General features: G+C 48.9%; 1 protein-coding gene and 1 pseudogene across 7 annotated transcripts; both read left to right on the plus strand.

Moving 5' to 3' along the window:
• Positions 1–2,259: 2,259 nt before the first annotated feature.
• LOC119960068 (zinc finger protein 135-like) lies at positions 2,260–18,558 on the plus strand. Of its 7 annotated transcripts, none has more exons than XM_038787951.1 (3): positions 2,260–2,324; positions 3,839–3,952; positions 17,315–18,558. In XM_038787951.1, the coding sequence occupies exon 3, from the start codon at positions 17,389–17,391 to the stop codon at positions 18,415–18,417; it is 1,029 nt and encodes a 342-aa protein (XP_038643879.1). In that variant the 5' UTR covers positions 2,260–2,324; positions 3,839–3,952; positions 17,315–17,388; the 3' UTR covers positions 18,418–18,558. The 7 variants fall into 7 exon arrangements, 6 of the variants coding, with proteins under 6 accessions (XP_038643879.1, XP_038643880.1, XP_038643875.1 ...); XR_005459319.1 differs by lacking the exons at positions 2,260–2,324; positions 17,315–18,558 and adding exons at positions 2,365–2,586; positions 6,984–7,110; XM_038787952.1 differs by lacking the exon at positions 2,260–2,324 and adding an exon at positions 2,365–2,586 and having other exon boundaries at positions 3,839–3,959.
• Positions 7,306–8,372, plus strand: LOC119960069 (annotated as a pseudogene).
• Positions 18,559–21,578: the final 3,020 nt, after the last annotated feature.

Below are 21,578 nucleotides of genomic sequence, written 5' to 3' on the forward strand. Positions count from 1 at the left end.
CGGATTCTCCGCACTCACGACGGGGCGGAGAATAGCGGCGGCGTAAATTATTACGGCCACGCTGGTCGATGCCCTCCCGCTATTCTCCCCCCCCCCCACGCCCGCCTCCCGACACAAATCGCTGCCCACCGTTTTTTTTACGGCGAGCAGCGATTCTCAGCTGGACCGATGGGCCGATTTCCAAGGCCCTTTACGACCGTTTTTATGAACGTCAATCACACCTGGTCTGACCGTTCGTAAAAACGTCTGTAAAGTCCCGATCTGGGAACCATGGCACCGATTGGCACGGCAAGTACCACGGCCGTGCCAAGGATGCCATGGGCCCGCGATCGGTGGGCACCGGTCACGGGCAGCGGGTACTTACCCCACGCACTCTTTATCCTTCCGCCGCCCCGCTGTATCCATTCGCGGGGCGGCTGAGGGGCATACCGGCCCGCGCATGCACGGGTTTCACGTAAATGCGTGATGACATCATCCGTGCAAACGCGGGTTGGAGTCGTCCAATCCGCGCATGCGCGGCTGACGTTATCTGACGCGTCAACCGTCGCTAACTCTGGCTAGCGGGCTTAACGAAATTCGTTAAGCCCGCGATGCCGGAGTTCACGGCCGCGGGATGCTAGCCCCGACTGGGGACGAGAATCGGTTCCCGGTCAGGGGGGCGGAGGCTGGCGTCAAACCCGCCCGTTTTTGACGCCAGCCTCACGATTTCCCGCGGGTGTGGAGAATCACGTCCAGAGAGAGAAAGTCAAAAATGACGAGGGAGACGGAGCGAGAGTGAGAACAGAGTGGGGGGGGGGGGGTGACAGGTGGCATTGGAGAGGCATTTCGTTGATTGACAACTGATTCACAATTTGACAGAATCTCCTAAATGCTTAACCTCCACCACCTGGATGGAGCAGGACAGCAGATGTATGTGAACATCACCACCTGCAAGTTCTTTTCCAAGACACACACTGTCCGATCTTGTCCGACATCCAGTGCTGGATGAGGAGAACTTTCCTCCATTTAAATATTGACAAGATTGAACCCATTCCCTTCCTGTCCCCTCTACAAACTCCATCCCGTTGTCACCAATTCCACCCTGTCAAATGTCTGAGGCTGAAGCTGACTGTTCACAACCATGGTGAAATATTTCACCCCGGGATGAGCTCTTGACCACAGATCCACATTGTCACCAAGATTGCTGATTTCCACCTCAGAAATACAGCTCAACTCCACCTTTGTCTCTGTTCATTTGCTGCACAAACCATTATCCATTCTTCTGTTACCTCTCAACCAAATTATTCCAACACCCTCGCAGCCGGACTCCAATATTAAACAACCCCCTCCATCACATCCCAAACTCTGCTACCCATGTGCTTACTCACACCAGCCCCTGTGCCCACTGATCTACAAATGCTTCCTTTTCAAAGGCACAAAATGTTTAAATTTCTCATTGTTGTACTCCCTGGTAATGATAATCCAGATCACTGTAATCTCCTCCACACACACCCCGTTGAGATCTCTGCACTCATTTAATTCCAGCCACTTGAGAATTCCTGATTTTAATCTCTCCAGCATTACTGAGTTGCCAAGGCCACAATTTCTGGAATTTCCTCCTGAAAACTCTCCGACTCTGACTCAATTTCCTCCATTAGGATTCTCCTTAAAAGCTAATATCTCCTCATGTGGCTCAGTGTCAATTATTTTGTAACGTTTCTCTGAAAGTCTTAAAAGTTATATTCTGTTCAAGTCATAATATAAATTCGAATTATTGTCACTGCCCCTGGACATATATTCTGCCCTATAAATAGGAATTTGTAACTCAGAGTGAAGCAGTCTGCTGAACATTCTGTCATGAAAAAACGTTTCAAAAAATGTTGCCCCCAACAATGATGGCGACTGAGCATGCGCTCTGCTACTCGTGCCCCAATAAAGATGGTGGGTGCGCATGCGCACCGCTGCAAGTACCAAATAAAAGTGGCACCCACATAGTCTGGTCTGTAACAAAGCTGCGGCCTCCAAAAGATCCTCGGGCACGGGTAGGTTATTTTTACGGATTTTAGGTGTGAATAACATGTTCACGAAGTGTGTCTAACGACCCGCGTGATTCATCTCTCCCCCCGTCCCGCCATTCCCACCTTCACGGATTGGGGATCCGAGAACGAACGTTTTTCTGCGTGCCAGAAATCTCACTGCGCATGCTTCACTCAGCCCAGTCCCGCCCCCTCATTCACGCTGATTGGTTGGAGGACCAGGCAGTCCGGACCCGTCCGACGGTCATCTCCTCCTCCTATTGGTCCGGTGCTGCCGACAATCATTGCCCGGGCATTGTGAGTTGTCAGGTGAGAGGTTAGTGGCGGGGTTTAGAATCCAAAGAGCCGAATGTGAAACATTGAACATTCTCCCCTCTCACTGTCCCGGGGGTGAGTTATTGATACTGACCGTCCCGGAGCCGCTCCTCCCCGGATTGGTACCAACCCCCCTCCCTGCCGACTAGGCCGTGAATCCCCGGGGTGAGTTATTGATACTGACTGTCTCAGAGCTGCTCCTCCCCGGATTGGCACCAACCTCCCCTCCCTGCCGACCAGGCCGTGAATCCCCGGGGTGAGTTATTGATACTGACCGTCCCGGAGCTGCTCCTCCCCGGATTGGTACCAACCCCCCTCCCTGCCGACTAGGCCGTGAATCCCCGGGCTGAGTTATTGATACTGACCGTCCCGGAGCTGCTCCTCCCCGGATTGGTACCAACCCCCTCCCTGCCGACTAGGCCGTGAATCCCCGGGCTGAGTTATTGATACTGACCGTCCCGGAGCTGCTCCTCCCCTGATTGGCACCAACCCCCCTCCCTGCCGACTAGGCCGTGAATCCCTGGTGTGAGTTATTGATACTGACTGTCCCAGAGCTGCTCCTCCCCGGATCGGCACTAACCCCCCACCCTGCCGACTAGGCCGTGAATCCCCGGGGTGAGTTACTGATACAGACTGTCCCGGAGCTGCTCCTCGTATTGGCACCAACCCCGCACCCTGCCAACTAGGCCGTGAATCCCCGGGGTCAGTTATTCATAGAATTTACAGTGCAGAAGGAGACCATTTGGCCCATTGAGTCTGCACCGGCTCTTGGAAAGAGCACCCTACCCAAGGTCAACACCACCACCCTATCCCATAACCCAGTCACCCCACCCAACACTAAGGGCAATTTAGCATGGCCAATCCACCTAACCTGCACATCTTTGGACTGTGGGAGGAAACCTGAGCACCCGGAGGAAACCCACGCGCACACGGTGAGGAGGTGCAGACTCCGCACAGACAGTGGCCCAATCGAGCCTGGGACCCTGGAGCTGTGAAGCAATTGTGCTATCCACAATGCTACCGTGCTGCCCATACTTACTGTCCCGGAGCTGCTCCTCCCCGGATTGGCACCAACCCCCTCCCTGCCGACTAGGCCGTGAATCCTCTGGGTGAGTTATTGATACTGACTGTCCCAGAGCTGCTCCTCCCCGGATTGGCACTAACCCCCCTCCCTGCCGACTAGGCCGTGAATCCCCAACGTAAGTTATTTATACTGACTGGCCCGAAGCTGCTCCTCTTCAGCGGATACAAAAATATTGTAAATGGGATGAAGGTTGTTTGGCTGACAGTCAATCTCTGTCCTGTGAGGTAATGAGTCCTTTTGCTTCCCAATTGGCCGAGGAAGGCAGTGTGTCACAAGGATGGATGTGTTGACCGATTTAATGGCTGGAGGATGGGGGCAGGTCATGTGATCAAACCTCCAAGAATACATTTAATCAAAGTTGGTGAGGAGAGAATATTGTGAATTTCTATCCTAAACTGACAGTGAGGTTTCTGTAAATGTATAGGATACTGGAAGTGGAGGTTGAACAGACGGGAAACGCAAACCAAACGTCACATCGCGATCTGACAGTCACATTATTCATCCGACCCTGAATATCAGCAGCATCTGGGTGTGGAAGGTAAAAGGTTTGTCTGTTCTGTCTGTGAGGGAAGATTTCAGGTATCGGTGTGACTGGAAAAGCCCCGAGATTCACAAACCCTGGTTAGACCAAACCTGGAGAACTGTGTTCAGTTCTGGACAACAAACCTGAGGAAGGATAGAATGGCCTCGGAGGGAGTGTAGCACAGATTTACCTGAGTGATATCTGAACCCGCCCGGGGTTAAATTACAAAACTAAATTACACAAACGAGTCAGAGACATGATGACACAGAGAATGGCATTCGGCCCATTCAGTCCATGCTAGCTCTCTGGAGCAATCCATTCAGTGCCATTCTCCTGCTCCATCCCTGTATCCTCACAGGTTTATTTCCCTCAAGTGTTTGTCCAATTTCCTTTTGAAATCAAATCATTAATTGTGTCGATTTTCAAACTCGCTCACAGGCAGCAAGTATCAGGTCATTGCCACTCGCTGTGTAAAAACATATCTCATATCACATCATTTCTCCTGTTCCTTTTATATACAAACTAGGAACAGGCCACTCGGCCCCTCGAGCCTGCTCAGCATTCAATAAGATTGCGGCTGATCTCATTCTAACCTCAACTCCACATTTCTACCTACCCCTGATGACCTTTCACCCCCTTGCTCATCAAGAATCTATCCAGCTCTGCCTTAAAAATATTCAAGGACTCTGCTCCCACTGCCTTTTAAGGACGTGAGTTCCCAAGTCTTACAACCCTCAAGAGAATAAAAAAGTCTCATCTCCATCTGAAATGGGCGACTCCTTATTTTGCAACAGTGACTCCTTGTTCCAGATTCTCCCACAAGAGGAAACATCCTCTCCACATCCACCCTGTCAAGGCCCCTCAGCATCTTATATCGTTCAATCTAGGTTTTACCCAAAACTTTAAAACTGTGTCCCGGCTGCTTGTATGATCAGTGAATGGAAACAGTTACTTTGTCCACCCGATGGAAATTTGGCATAATCTTGTGGACCTGAATCAAATTTCAACTCAACCTCCTTTGCTCGAACCATTCTGGTAAATCCCCTCTGCACCTTCTCCAAGAACCATCACATCCTTCCTGAAGAGTGGTGACCAGAGCTTTATAAAGATTCATAAGAATTCCTACAGTGCAGAATCATAGACTTTACAGTTCAGCGGGAGGCCATTCAGCCCAAGGAGTTTGCACTAGCCCTGGGAAAGAACACCCTACTTCAGTTTAAGCCCATGCCTCCACCTTGTCCCCGTAACCCAGTAATTCCAACTAACCTGTGGGGCAATTTATCATGGCCAATCCACCTGACCTGTACATCCTTGGACTGTGTGAGGAAACCAGAGCACCAGGAGGAAATCTACGCAGGCACGGGGAGAAAATGCAAACTTCACAGAAGCAGTCACCCGAGACTGGAATTGAATCCGGGACCCTGGAGCTGTGAGGCAGCAATGCTAACCACTGTGACATCCTATAGCCCCACCTAACCTGCACATCTCTGAACACTAAGGGGCAATTTATCAAGGCCAATCTACCTAATTTGCCCGTCTTTGGACTGCAGGGGGAAACTGGAGCACTTGGTGGAAACCCACGCAGACACGGGAGAAAGTGCAAACTCCACACACACAGACATCAAGGCTGGAATTAAACCCGGGTCCCGAGAACTGTGAGGCAGCAGTGCTAATCACTGTGAGGCAGCGGTGCTAATCACTGTGAGGCAGCGGTGCTAATCACTGTGAGGCAGCGGTGCTAATCACTGAGGCAGCGGTGCTAATCACTGAGGCAGCAGTGCTAATCACTGAGGCAGCAGTGCTAATCACTGAGGCAGCAGTGCTAATCACTGAGGCAGCAGTGCTAATCACTGAGGCAGCAGTGCTAATCACTGAGGCAGCAGTGCTAATCACTGAGGCAGCAGTGCTAATCACTGTGAGGCAGCAGTGCTAATCACTGTGAGGCAGCAGTGCTAATCACTGTGAGGCAGCAGTGCTAATCACTGTGAGGCAGCAGTGCTAATCACTGAGGCAGCAGTGCTAATCACTGAGGCAGCAGTGCTAATCACTGAGGCAGCAGTGCTAATCACTGAGGCAGCAGTGCTGATCACTGAGGCAGCAGTGCTAATCACTGAGGCAGCAGTGCTAATCACTGAGGCAGCAGTGCTAATCACTGAGGCAGCAGTGCTAATCACGGTGAGGCAGCAGTGCTAATCACGGTGAGGCAGCAGTGCTAATCACGGTGAGGCAGCAGTGCTAATCACGGTGAGGCAGCAGTGCTAATCACGGTGAGGCAGCAGTGCTAATCACGGTGAGGCAGCAGTGCTAATCACGGTGAGGCAGCAGTGCTAATCACGGTGAGGCAGCAGTGCTAATCACGGTGAGGCAGCAGTGCTAATCACGGTGAGGCAGCAGTGCTAATCACGGTGAGGCAGCAGTGCTAATCACGGTGAGGCAGCAGTGCTAATCACGGTGAGGCAGCAGTCCTAATCACGGTGAGGCAGCAGTGCTAATCACTGTGAGGCAGCAGTGCTAATCACTGAGGCAGCAGTGCTAATCACGGTGAGGCAGCAGTGCTAATCACGGTGAGGCAGCAGTGCTAATCACGGTGAGGCAGCAGTGCTAATCACGGTGAGGCAGCAGTGCTAATCACTGAGGCAGCAGTGCTAATCACTGAGGCAGCAGTGCTAATCACTGAGGCAGCAGTGCTAATCACGGTGATGCAGCAGTGCTAATCACGGTGAGGCAGCAGTGCTAATCACGGTGTCACTGGAAGCCGAGCTACCCTGTTTCGGGATCAATATTTCTAATTATGAAGCTCAAGATTGAATTTGCTTTGCCAACTACTGTCTTAATATATCTTGTAGATGTACAAAATCCCTCTTCGCCTCTTTCTCTCTCCTCCCAAAGAGGCCAGTTGGGTTTTTATAACAATCCAGCAGTTTTCATGGTCACTTTGTCCCAGAGCCGGCCCCACAAATGACCAGATTCATTCAGCTCAATTTCACAACCTGCCTTTGTGTTTTTGTGGGTTCTCTCTCACTCCCTATTTTCTGTTTTTAATCAGTTTCACAGGGTGTTCGAAGGGGAGGCTTCAAAGTCCGGAAACTCAAACCAAACATCACATCAGCATCTGACAGGGTCCTCAATTTATCATTGCTGAATATCATGAGATTTTGAACATGGAAGGAAAAAACGTCATTGACAGTGGGGAGAAACCGTACACTTGTGTGTGTGGACGAGGATTCACTCGATCATCAGGCCTCGCAAGCCACAAATGCAGTCACACTGAGGAGAAACCGTGGAAATGTGCGGACTGTGGGAAAGGATTCACTTACCCATCCAAGCTGGAAACTCATCGACGCAGTCACACTGGGGAAGGACCATTCACCTGCTCCAATTGTGGAAAGGGATTCACTCAGCCATCTGGTCTGTCCACACACCAGCGATTTCACTCCAGGGAGAGGCCATTCACCTGCTCAACGTGTGGGAAGGGATTTACTCTTTCAGCCCACCTGCTGAGTCACCAGCGAGTTCACACTGATGAGAAACCGTTTCAATGTCCAGACTGCGGGAAGTGCTATAAAAGATCTGGAGAACTGATGTGCCATCAACGTGTTCACACTGACGAGAGACCATTCAGGTGCTCTCACTGTGGGACTGGGTTCAGACGATCATCTCACCTCTCTGTACATCAGCGAATTCACACAGTTGAGAGGCCATTCGTCTGTGCCAAGTGTGGGAAGGGATTCACTCAGGCATCCGACCTGCAGAAGCACCAGCGAATTCACACTGATGAGAGACCGTTTCAATGTCCAGACTGCGAGAAGTGCTATAAACGTTTTGGAGAACTGTTGCAACATCAACGTGTTCACACTGACGAGAGACCGTTTAGATGCTCTCACTGCGGGACTGGGTTCAGACGATCATCTCACCTCACTGTGCATCAGCGAATTCACACCGGGGAGAGACCATTCATCTGCTCCGAGTGTGGGAAGGGATTCATTTAGTCATCCGAACTTCTGAATCACCAGCGAATTCACAGTGACGAGAGGCCGTTTCAATGTCCAGACTGTGGGAACTCCTATAAACGTTCTGGGGAACTGATGCGTCATCAACGTGCTCACACTGACAAGAGACCGTTTACGTGCTCTCACTGTGGGACTGGGTTCAGACAATCGTCTCACCTCACTGCACATCGGCGAATTCACACTGGGGAGAGACCATTCGCCTGTTCCAAGTGTGGAAAGGGGTTCACTCAGGCATCCACCCTACAGAAGCACCAGCGAATTCACACTGGGGAGAGGCCATTCACCTGCTCCCAGTGTGGGAAGGGATTCACCACTTCATCCTACCTGCTGAGACACCAACGAGGCCACAAGTAACAACAGTGATTGGGTTTTGCTGTTCCTCACATTCAGGACTGAACCATGTTCATTTGGGTCTCTTTCTGCTGATAACAAACTCCAGCCCATTTACAGGGGCTAATATTCTGGCTAAAAGTCAAATAAATTAGATTTGTGTGAAATACGCAGTGTGTTGAAACATTTAATATCTCTGACACAAGTTAGTTCCTTTTGAAGTTCTCTCGCTCTCCCCTGTCTCTTCCATCCTGACCTCCAACAAGAAGTGTGAGGAGCTTGTGGAGCTTCTTTGTGACTGAGATTGAGTAAATCGATCAGCTGCCTCTGCTGCTTCCCTCCCTTCCACGATCCCACCGGACCAAACTGTCTCTAAATTTCATCCTTTCCCGAGCCCTGAATCCACATCTTTCTCTCGTTGCTTTCCCATCTCCCCTCATGTCCTCTCAGAGCTCATCTTGTCCATGAGACCCAGCTCCTGCTCCATCGACCCTATTCCCCCTGGGCTACTGATCAGCCAACTACCCTGTGTCCATAGATATTGTCAACATTTCTCACTCTTCAGGTACTGTCTCTCTGTCCTTCAAATCTGCCATCATCACCCCCTCTTCAATAAAACCCCCTGCCATCCTTCCAAATTTGTGCCCCATCTTCAACCTCCTTCTCCTCTCCAAACTCCTTGAACATGTTGTCACCTCCCAAATCCTTGACTATCTTTCCTAGAATTCCCATGTTTGAATCCTTCAATCAGGTCTCCGCCCTGTCACAGTGAAATACAAGAGACAAACAGAACCTCAATCGGAGAGAAAGACAGACAATCCGGGAGCTTGGATCCAACACGGATATGTCCACAAGACGAGAAGACAAGGGTAGCAGCACAGTCATTATCAAGAGACAACAATACCTGCTGGAGACAGACAGACAACTAAACAGCATGAATCACAACACCAAGCCACCTGGACCCATATACCCGAGACAGGAAGGAGCATTGGAGACAGACTGGAAGAACTCAAAGACTCCAGACACATTAACCAAAGACAACAGGTAGAGCCAAGGAAGTTCTACCTGCTCCCTAAAATACCCAAACATTCAAATACACGGACAGTACCAGGGATATACCACCAGACAGACCCACCAGGTCAGACTGTGGGAAAGAAATTCCAACAGAATCGTAGAATGTACAGTGCAGAAGGAGGCCATTAGGCCCATCAAGCCTGCACAGGCCCTCAGAAACAGTACCCTACTTAAGCCCATCCCTGTAACCCAGTAACCTCACCTAACCTTTGTTTGGACACAAAGGGACAATTTACCATGGCCAATCGAGCCCCCCACCCAGGTGCATTTCCCCCAACCTCTCCCCATACACCCACTTCATCTTTGAACACTAAGGGGCTATTTAGCATAGCCAATCCACCAAGCCTGCACATTCTCGTGAGAGAAAACTGGAGCACCCGTAGGGACCCACGCAGACACGAGAAGAATGTGCAAACTCAATACAGTCATCCAAGGCCAGAATTGAACCCTGGTTGCTGGCGCTGTGAGGCAGTAGTGCTAACTACCGTGCCATCTGTGGCGAGAGAAACAGTAAACATTTGTTGTTCCTTGTAACAGTTCTGTAGAAGGGTCAATGGATTCTAAAAAAAGTCCATTGAAGTGGAAAGAAAATGTTTTAATCAGATGTTTGACACAGGAAGATGTTTCAGTCTGTGTGAAGTTTCATTTTCATTCACACAAAGCCGGCAGGTCTGATTGCCTGGAGGACCAGACTGCGTCCGGTCCTCCAATTCCTCCCATTGGTCAACATCTCTCAGACAGGAAATGTGGTTTTGGAACCTGCGCCCACGTGGCTAATGGGAAGAACTCAAAATGATGCAGAGTCTCAACCAATCAGGGAGATCTGAGAGCAGCCACGCCCCTCATTCTCTCCGATTAGTTGGAGGACCAGCTGCTGTCATTCGGTCCTGCAGTCCCACCTCCTCTTCCTATTGGTGCAAAACTGCCGTCAATCACTCGCTGGGCATTGTGATGTGGAGCATGCGCAGTGCGGCTCATGCCCAGGGACAGATGCTTTTTTGTCTCATCTTCCGGCCATGATGTGGAGATGCCGGCGTTGGACCGGGGTGAGCACAGTAAGCAATCTTACAACACCAGGTTAAAGTCCAACAGGTTTATTTTGAATCAGTAGCTTTTGGAGCACAGCTGAGGAAGGATCTATGCTCTGAAAGCTCGTCATTCAAAACAAATCTGTTGGACTTTAACCTGGTGTTGTAAGACTTCTCACTCTGCCTGCCCCCCCCCCCCCCCCCCCCCCCCCCCAGTGTAACGCCGGCATCTCCACATCCTGGTATTTAGTAAATTACAGTGTGGTTTAATCAAAGACAGAGAGGAATGATTTCTGCTGACTGGGGAGTAAGGACTTGGGACATTGCCTAAAAATTGTAGCCAGGTCACAGAAGTCAGTGTGAAATGAGGAAACACTTGTTGACACAAAATCTGGGACACATTTGGAATTCTCCCACAAATGACAATTCCTGTGGTAATCACTGGTGAATCCACCATTTGTTGCCGATCCCGAATTGCCCTTGAAATGAATGGCTTGCTGGGCCATTTCAGAGGGCAGATTTACTGCCGTGGCTCTGGAGTTACATGTAGGCCAGACCAGGTAAGGTTGGCAGATTTCCTAAAGGCCATTAGTGAATCAGATCAGTTTATACATAACCGGTGATAGCTGCATGGTCACCATTACTGACACCAGTTTTCACTATGTTTTATGAATTGAGTTTAGTTGTTTGGTAATCAAGAATATCCCACTCGGTCCTCTGACCATTACCCTGGAGGACTCACTAATACCCACCCAGGGACATTCCCACTCCACCAACATCTCATCCCTGGTGCCCAACTTCCCGCTTTGTTCACAATCTCCTCCCCCCGGATACACTTCTCACCCTTTGTGACCTCAACCCGACCGCCGCCTTCCGGCTCTGGGGCTCGTACTGCGCATGCTTCAGTCAGTGCTGTGACCCCACCCTCATTCACTCTGATTAGTGGGAGGACCAGCCGCTGCCTCTCGGTCCTCCAGCCCAATCCCCTCTTGCTATTGGTCCGGAGCTGCCGTCAATCACTCACCGGGCATTGTGACGTTGAGCATGCGCAGTGCGGGCGGTGTCCAGGGACAGAAGCTTGTTTGGCAGATCCACAGGGGGTGAGGGGAATGGAGGGATAGGCAGAGCCGGGGGGGGGGGGGGGGTCCATGAGTCCCCGGATGCGGCTCTGACCCCAGAATAACAGTAAGAAGTCTTACAACACCAGGTTAAAGTCCAACAGGTTTGTTTCAAACATGCAAAAAAGCAGACAAGATCCTGAAAGGGCTACAGATCACAAACCCACTCAAGTCGACCTACAACACAGACTACGCTGAAAGACTCTGCCGCCGCACCTCTGTCACACGCCTCAAACACCTCGTACACCAGCTCTACAGCAGTCGACGCAACCTGGAAACCAAGATAGAGGCCATATTCTCAAATTGTGCTCAGGACACAGCAGACCAGCTGCGTAACACCGCCAAACAGATGAGACAACGATACTGTGCCACCTACATGCACACCAAGAACAGGAAGCTTGAGAAACTCGGCATCACCACCAGCAGCAACCAAGCCTCCCCCAGTATCACAGCCGAAAACAATACAGGGAAATCTATTGTCAACTTGTCAGACTACACCCTTCAACCAGATGAAATCGAAGTCCTCAGCAGAGGGCTCAATTTCTGCACCACCACCAAAATGGACCCCATCAGTCTCGTGGCAGGCACGGAGGAATTCATCAGGCGAATGAGGCTCCGGGAATTCTTCCACAGACCCCAAGAGGCCGACAGCGAACCCAAGGGGACAACCAATGAACCGGACCAGCAGACCGCGAGATCTGCGGTGCAGCAAACGAAAAGGAAAGAGTCGAATTGGACCCCTCCGGAAGGCCGCTGCCCTAGACTCAACATGTATGCTGAAGCCGTCAGAACTCGTGTCAATGCCAGATTCATCAGTCGCATTCACAAGGCAGCCCCGAACGTCGCCCAAGTACAACGCAACGCCATCCGCGCTCTCAAAACCAACCGCACCATCGTCATCAAACCAGCAGACAAAGGAGGGGCCACCGTCATACTGAACAGAACCGACTACTGCAAAGAAGTTTACCGACAACTCCACAACCAGGAACACTACAGACAGTTACCCACAGATCCAACCAAGGAACACATCCGCCAACTCAACAGACTGATCAGGACCTTGGATCCAGACCTTCAGAGCACCCTCCGTGCTCTCATCCCACGTAATCCCCGCATTGGAGATCTCTACTGCCTCCCGAAAATACACAAGGCCAACACACCAGGCCGTCTTATCGTTTCAGGCAATGGGACCCTGTGTGAGAACCTCTCTGGCCACATCGAGGGTACCTTGAAACCCATCGTACAAGGTACACCCAGCTTCTGTCGCGACACGACGGACTTCCGATGGACTCGGCACCCATGGACCAGTTGAACCAGGAACATTCCTCGTCACAGTGGATGTCTCGGCACTCGACACCAGCATCCCCCATGACGACAGCACTGCTGCAACAGCCTCAGTACTCAACACCGACAACTGCCAATCTCCAGACTCAATTCTGCAACTCATCCGCTTCATTCTAGATCACAACGTCTTCACCTTCGACAACAAATTCTTCATCCAGATGCATGGAACAGCCATGGGGACCAAATTTGCACCTCAATATGCCAACATCTTCATGCACAAGTTTGAACAAGACTTCCTCACCACACAGGACCTGCAACCGATGTTATACACCAGATACATCGATGACATTTTTTTCCTTTGGACCCACAGCGAAGAATCACTGAAACGACTACACGATGAGATCAATAAATTCCATCCCACCATCAGACTCACCATGGACTATTCGCCAAATTCTGTTGCATTCTTGGACACACTCATCTCCATCAAGGACGGTCACCTTAGCACTTCGCTTTACCGCAAGCCCACAGACAACCTCACGATGCTCCACTTCTCCAGCTTTCACCCGAAACACATTAAAGAAGCCATCCCCTATGGACAAGCCCTCCGTATACACAGGATCTGCTCAGATGAGGAGGAGCATAACAGACACCTACAGATGCTGAAAGATGCTCTCGTACGAACGGGATATGGCGCTCGACTCATCAATCGACAGTTCCAACGCGCCACAGCAAAAAACCGCACCGACCTCCTCAGAAGACAGACACGGGACACCACTGACAGAGTACCCTTCGTCGTCCAGTATTTTCCTGGGGCGGAGAAACTACGACATCTTCTTCGCAGCCTTCAACACATCATCAATAAAGATGAACATCTTGCCAAGGTCATCCCCACACCCCCACTACTGGCCTTCAAACAACCATGCAACCTCAAACAAACCAATGTTTGCAGCAAATTACCCAGCCTTCAGAACAGCGACCACGACACCACACAACCCTGCCAGAGCAATCTCTGCAAGACATGCCAGATCATTGACTTGGATACCACCATTACACGTGGAAACACCACCCACCAGGTACGCGGCACATACTCGTGCGACTCAACCAATGTAGTCTACCTCTTACGCTGCAGGAAAGGATGTCCCGAAGCGTGGTACATTGGCGAGAGCATACAGACACTGCGACAACGAATGAACGGGCATCGTGCGACAATCACCAGGCCGGAATGTTCCCTTCCAGTCGGGGAACACTTCAGCAGTCAAGGGCATTCAGCCTCTGATCTCCGGGTAAGCGTTCTCCAAGGCGGTCTTCAGGACACGCGACAACGCAGAATTGCCGAGCAAAAACTTATAGCTAAGTTCCGCACGTATGAGTGTGGCCTCAACAGGGATCTTGGATTTATGTCGCATTACATCCACCCCCCACCATCTGGCCTGGACTTGCAAAATCCCACCAACTGTTCTGACTTGAGACAATTCACACCTCTTTAACCTGTGATTATCCCTCTCCCTGGATCTGTAATGATTTGATTACCTGTAAATGCTCACGTTCCAAGCATTGTCCAGCATCTCTGACTTTGTCTATATAAATGTTTCTGGAACATACCTCTCCATTCACCTGAGGAAGGAGCTGCGCTCCGAAAGCTTGTGGTTGAAACAAACCTGTTGGACTTTAACCTGGTGTTGTAAGACTTCTTACTGTGCTCACCCCAGTCCAACGCCGGCATCTCCACATCCTGATAATAAGTGACAGTGTAACACACACCAGAAATGGATTATATTATGTTGTCAACAAACCATGTCTAACGCACTATTATATGAAAACAAAATGTAGTTATGGTTCTCCAGATACTGACTGTGGCCACTCTCACTATCTGAGACTGTCACAATGTCCGGGTGATTGACAGTGGCACCGGACCAATAGGATCAGGTGGGTCGGGAATGGAGGAGCGACCGGGAGCGGCTGGTCCTCCAACCAATCGGAGTGAAAGGGAGGCGGGGCCTGCTATGATTGAAGTGTGCGTAATGGCGACGGAGAGCGGCTGCTTTTTTACGTCAGTAGTAAGTAAGCTGTGGTGAACAATATGTAGAGAGCGAGAGATCGCGGGGAAGGGCGGAAACGCAGCGTAAGCACCTTGTGTGAGTCAGTAACCTTGGAAAAGAGTTAGCCGGACCCAGATTGTACCGAGCAAGACTGCAGCTCCTCATTTTCGGCTTGGATTAATGGCCTCCATCTTTAGTGGAAACAGTGTGCACCATGGCGCATGCGTGACCGCCATCTTTGTCGGGGGCAATGTTTCAATGAGTGGGAGGAGCTTGTTCCCCATTGTTCAGAATGGAGACAACTTGTCCATCAAATTGGATTAGTCTTTCAGTCCCAATGTCTGAATGATGGGGCGGTGGATCGATGGAAAGAAAGGGAAATACATCCTGCTCTCCTGATTCCAATATCTCATGGTCTCAAGATCTGTGGTTCTGTCCACCCATGGCAGAAACGCAAGACTCTGAGTAGATGTCATCCTCAAATTGAGGGACTGCTGATGACGATGAGGGGCAAAGTATAGCTGGGGGCAAAGTACAGCAGGGAGCATGATCGGTCATTCTGGATGAGGGAGCCAGAGAAGAAATGTTTGGCATTTCTATCCTAGACTGGCATTCATAGAATCCTGACAGTGCACAAGGAGGCCATTCGGCCCCTCAAGTCTGCACAATCTTCAGACTCAGGCAGTTTCTGAGGAGATGGACGGATTGAATGGTTAGGAAGTGGAATTTGTAGCAGTGAGTGAAGACAATAGCTTCAGTCTTCCCAAGAATAAAATGGGGGAACTTTCTAACCCAGAGATGGAGAGATGTTTCAGGGAATCAAAGGATTTGAGGAGGACGGGAAGTTGGAGATTAAACCAAGATCAGCCATGATCATCGTGAATGTTGACGCAGCTCAATGGGGTTTATAAGAACTAGGAGCAGGAGTAGGCCATCTGGCCCCTTGAGCCTGCTCCGCCATTCAATGAGATCATGGCTGATCTTTTGTGGACTCAGCTCCACTTTCCGGCCCGAACACCATAACTCTTAATCCCTTTTTTCTTCAAAAAACTATCTATCTTTACCTTAAAAACATTTAATGAAGGAGCCTCAACTGCTTCACTGGGCAAGGAATTCCATAGATTCACAACCCTTTGGGTGAAGAAGTTTCTCCGAAATTCAGTCCTAAATCTACTTCCCCTTATTTTGAGGCTATGCCCCCTAGTTCTGCTTTCACCCGCCAGTGGAAACAACCTGCCCGCATCTATACTATCTATTCCCTTCATAATTTTAAATGTTTCTATAAGATCCCCCCTCATCCTTCTAAATTTCAACGAGTACAGTCCCAGTCTACTCAACCTCTCCTCGTAATCCAACCCCTTCAGCTCTGGGATTAACCTCGGGAATCTCCTCTGCACACCCTCCAGTGCCAGTATGTCCTCTCTCAAGTAAGGAGACCAAAACTGAACACAATACTACAGGTGTGGCCTCACTAACACTTTATAGAATTGCAGCATAACCTCCCTAGTCTTAAACTCCATCCCTCTAGCAATGAAGGACAAAATTCCATTTGCCTTCTTAATCACCTGTAAACCAACTTTCTGTGACTCATGCACTAGCACACCCAGGTCTCTGCACAGCAGCATGCTTTAATATTTTATTGTTTAAATAATCCCGCTTGCTGTTATTCCTACCAAAATGGATAACCTCACATTTGTCAACATTGTATTCCATTTGCCAGACACTAGCCCATTCACTTAACCTATCCAAATCCCTCTGCAAACTTCCAGTATCCTCTGCACTTTTTGCTTTACCACTCATCTTAGTGTCATCTGCAAACTTGGACACATTGCCCTCGGTCCCCAACTCCAAATCATCTATGTAGATTGTGAACAATTGTGGGCCCAACACGGATCCCTGAGGGACACCACTAGCTACTGATTGCCAACCAGAGAAGCACCCATTAATCCCCACTCTTTGCTTTCTATTAATTAACCAATCCTCTATCCATGCTACTACTTTACCCTTAATGCCATGCATCTTTATCTTATGCAGCAGCCTTTTGTGTGGCACCTTGTCAAAAGCTTTCTGGAAATCCAGATATACCACACCCATTGGCTCCCCGTTATCTACTGCACTGGTAATGTCCTCAAAAAATTCCACTAAATTGGTTAGGCACGACCTGCCCTTCATGAACCCATGCTGCTTCTGCCCAATCGGACAATTTCTATCCAGATGCCTCGCTATTTCTTCCTGATGATAGGTTTACTCCTGCTCCTATTTCATATGTTCGTACAGAGGCCAGAATCCTGTGTAGGCCCAGACCGGATGGTAGGTTCCCTTCCCTGAGGACATTACTGAAACAGTTGTTTTTTCGTGGCAACCCAGCAATTTCCATGTTCACTTTTTTCCAGTGCCGGCCCCACAAATGACAAGATTCATTCAGCTCAGTTTCACAACCTGTGTTTTTTGGGTTCTCTCTCACTCCCTATTTTTCTGTTTTAAATCAATTTCACAGGATGTTAGAAGGGGCGGATTTGCAGTTGGAAAACAGACATCACATCAGGATCTGAATATCATCGGATTTTGAACATGCAAGAAAATAGCAATACTGGCAGTGCGGAGAAATGTGGGGACTGTGAGCAGGGATTCAGATCCCTGTCTGAGCTGGAAGCCCATCAGCCCAGTCACACTGGAGAGAGACTGTTCACCTGCCCAGAGTGTGGGAAGGGATTTACCTGGTCATTCAACCTGCTGAGACACCAGCGAGTTCATAGTGGGGAGACACCATTCACCTGCCCAGAGTGTGGGAAGGGATTCACTCGATCATCAGGGCTGCAACAACACCAGCGAGTTCACACTGGGGAGAGGCCATTCACCTGCTCCAAGTGTGGAAAGGAATTTACTGATTCTTCCACTCTGTTGAAACACCAGCAGGTTCACACGGACGAGAGACCTTTTAAATGTGTAGACTGTGAGAGGTGCTATAAAAGTTCCGTCAACCTAATGCGTCATCAGCGAGCTCACACTGATGAGAGACCGTTCAGGTGCTCAGACTGTGGAACTGGGTTCAGGCAGTCATCTGAACTCATTGTACACCAGCGAATTCACACTGGGGAGAGGCCGTTCACCTGCCCCGAATGTGGTAAGGGATTCACTCGATCATCAGGACTGCTACAACACCAGCGAGTTCACACCGGGGAGAGGCCATTCACCTGCTCCAAACGTGGAAAGGGATTCAGCGATTCATCCACCGTGCTGAAACACCAGCAGGTTCACACTGAAGCGCGACCATTTGAATGCACTGACTGTGAGAAGTGCTATAAAAGTCCTGTGGACCTGATGCGCCATCAGCTTGTTCACACTGATGAGAGACCATTCAGGTGCTCTCACTGTGGGACAGGGTTCAGGCAATCGTCTCAACTGACTGTACATCAGCGAATTTACACCAGGGAGAGGCCATTCATCTGCGCCCAGTGTGGGAAGGGATTCACTCAGTCATCCACTCTGCAAAGACACCAGCGAATTCACACTGGGGAGAGACCGTTCCCCTGCTTCGTGTGTGGGAAGAGATTCACTCGGATGTCCATCCTGACAAGTCACCAGCGTGTTTGCAAATAATTAGTGATTATATTTTACTGTTAATCACACCCAGGAATGAACCTTGTTCATAAATTTCTACTGATGTTTTATCAAGAAAATTTGTCAGAAGAATCTAAGAAATTGAACTATTTTCTATGTGTAATACATTTTTTGTAACTAGTGAAGTGTGAGAGTGGTCCTTACAGTGGGAGAAAGAGTAACTGTGTGAATTTAAACTGTGAGTTTGATGTGTTAATGAGCCCAGCTCGACTTCAAACCAGATATTTACCGAAAAAATTTAGTCAGGTTGGGTAGAGAACAGAAAGAGATGTGAATGGGTATTGCGATTCAAAAGATGCAAGGTGTGAAAGAAAGGTGTCATGAATGAAGTATGGATAAAGTAAATTCAATTTTTAAAATTATGAATGTTAAAGTAAAGAGATTATTTTAAGCAATTCTGGGAGAGATTAGTTCGAACGAAATTGGGTAAAATGATGGAGAGATCAAAGGGAAAGAACGTAGTTAAGGGGATAGTGAAACTTGTGAAGATACTGTTTAAATCTCAGCCCAGAAAGCTGTGTGAAGAAAGACAGTTAACTGCTGGTTAACCTCAGGAGCAAATTGGAGCAAAGGCACAGTTTGGGACAAGGTTTCTGCATTTTATAGATCTTAAAATCTAAAAGGCATTGCTGGACAGATTGGGGAAGGTTAGCTCTGAGGTAGTTAAATTAAGATTGTTTGGAACTGTTTCAAGTATTGGGATGTGTGAAGCCATTGCCTTATTTTAAGTGTACTTCTATTTCATTTTATTTATTTTCCGATTCCATCATGAACATTTACTTTGCTAAGAAACCATCACAAATAGTTGGGGACATCATTTCTGGAGTTCACAACCTCTCCTTCTCCTATACAAATTGCAAAGGCAAACTGTGGGGCCAAATGTCTCAAATTTCCTTTCTGGCTGTGCCCTTAACAGTAAATAAACTCCAGCTCAGTTAGAGGGGGTTATTATTCCAGGTAAAGGTCAAATAAATCAGCATTGCGTGAAACAATGTGCGTCAAGTATTTTAAAATATTTCTAACAAAAGTTCTTCCTTTTGAAATGTTCTTCGCCCTCTCCCCCCTTTCATCCATCCTCACCTCTGACAACAAGTGTGTGTTCATGGGGTTCCTTTGTCACTGAGATTGAGACAATCCGATCAGCTACCTCTGCTGCTTCCCTCCCTTCCACTAACCCACCAGGCCAAACTGTGTCTGAAGTTCCTCCTCGTCTGAGCCCTGAACTCGGATCTTTCTCCAGTTTCTCTCCTATCTTCTATCTCCCTCTGAGCTTATATTGTCCATCAGACCCTACTTCTGTTCCCTTGACTCCATTCTCACAAAACAATTGACCATCCAACTTCTCCGCTTTAGTTGATATGTTTCCAGTTCTACCACATTTGGTTCTGTCCCTCTCACTTTAATGCAACATCATCACCCATCCTAAATAGAACACTTGGCCCCACCATCTTTACAAATTTCCAAGACATCTCCAATCTCCCTTTCCTCTCCAAAGTCCTTGTACTCGGTGTTCTATCCCTGGCCCCTCCCTGACCCCACTAGGTGACATCATCCAAAAGCACCGTGTTAGATTTTACATGTTCACTGACAACACCCAGCTCTACCTCACCCCAATCCCCATCCCTCTCCATTCCTCCACTGTCACTAAATTATCAAACTGCTTATCCCACACCCAGTAATGGATGAGCAGAAACTTCCTCCAATTAAAATTTGGGAAGACCAAAGTCATTATCTTCAGTCACCGCTACAAATTCCCTTTCCTTTTTAAAAAATAAACTTAGAGTACCCAATTATTTTTTTTCCAATTATGGGGCAATTTAACGTGGCCAATCCACCTAACTGGAGGATAGCAAATGTGGTCCCTTTGTTCAAGAAGGGGAGTAGAGATAACCCTGGTAACTATAGGCCGGTGAGCCTAACGTCTGTGGTGGGTAAAGTCTTGGAGAGGATTATAAAAGATACGATTTATAATCATCTAGATAGGAATAATATGATTAGGGATAGTCAGCATGGTTTTGTGAAGGGTAGGTCATGCCTCACAAACCTTATCGAGTTCTTTGAGAAGGTGACTGAACAGGTAGACGAGGGTAGAGCAGTTGATGTGGTGTATATGGATTTCAGTAAAGCGTTTGATAAGGTTCCCCACGGTCGGCTATTGCAGAAAATACGGAGGCTGGGGATTGAGGGTGATTTAGAGATGTGGATCAGAAATTGGCTAGTTGAAAGAAGACAGAGAGTGGTAGTTGATGGGAAATGTTCAGAATGGAGTTCAGTTACGAGTGGCGTACCACAAGGATCTGTTCTGGGGCCGTTGCTGTTTGTCATTTTTATAAATGACCTAGAGGAGGGCGCAGAAGGATGGGTGAGTAAATTTGCAGACGACACTAAAGTCGGTGGAGTTGTAGACAGTGCGGAAGGATGTTGCAGGTTACAGAGGGACATAGATAAGCTGCAGAGCTGGGCTGAGAGGTGGCAAATGGAGTTTAATGTGGAGAAGTGTGAGGTGATTCACTTTGGAAAGAATAACAGAAATGCGGAATATTTGGCTAATGGTAAAATTCTTGGTAGTGTGGATGAGCAGAGGGATCTCGGTGTCCATGTACATAGATCCCTGAAAGTTGCCACCCAGGTTGATAGGGTTGTGAAGAAGGCCTATGGTGTGTTGGCCTTTATTGGTAGAGGGATTGAGTTCCGGAGCCATGAGGTCATGTTGCAGTTGTACAAAACTCTAGTACGGCCGCATTTGGAGTATTGCGTACAGTTCTGGTCGCCTCATTATAGGAAGGACGTGGAAGCTTTGGAACGGGTGCAGAGGAGATTTACCAGGATGTTGCCTGGTATGGAGGGAAAATCTTACGAGGAAAGGCTGATGGACTTGAGGTTGTTTTCGTTAGAGAGAAGAAGGTTAAGAGGTGACTTAATAGAGGCATACAAAATGATCAGAGGGTTAGATAGGGTGGACAGCGAGAGCCTTCTCCCGCGGATGGAGGTGGCTAGCACGAGGGGACATAGCCTTAAATTGAGGGGTAATAGATATAGGACAGAGGTCAGAGGTGGGTTTTTTACGCAAAGAGTGGTGAGGCCGTGGAATGCCCTACCTGCAACAGTAGTGAACACGCCAACATTGAGGGCATTTAAAA

The sequence above is a fragment of the Scyliorhinus canicula genome, unplaced genomic scaffold, assembly GCF_902713615.1.
Source record: "Scyliorhinus canicula unplaced genomic scaffold, sScyCan1.1, whole genome shotgun sequence".
Lineage (NCBI taxonomy): Eukaryota > Metazoa > Chordata > Chondrichthyes > Carcharhiniformes > Scyliorhinidae > Scyliorhinus > Scyliorhinus canicula.

Coding starts and splice junctions, on each gene's coding strand:
- LOC119960068 (XM_038787951.1), top strand. CDS start 17,389: ATGCAAGAAAATAGCAATACTGGCAGTGCGGAGAAATGTGGGGACTGT.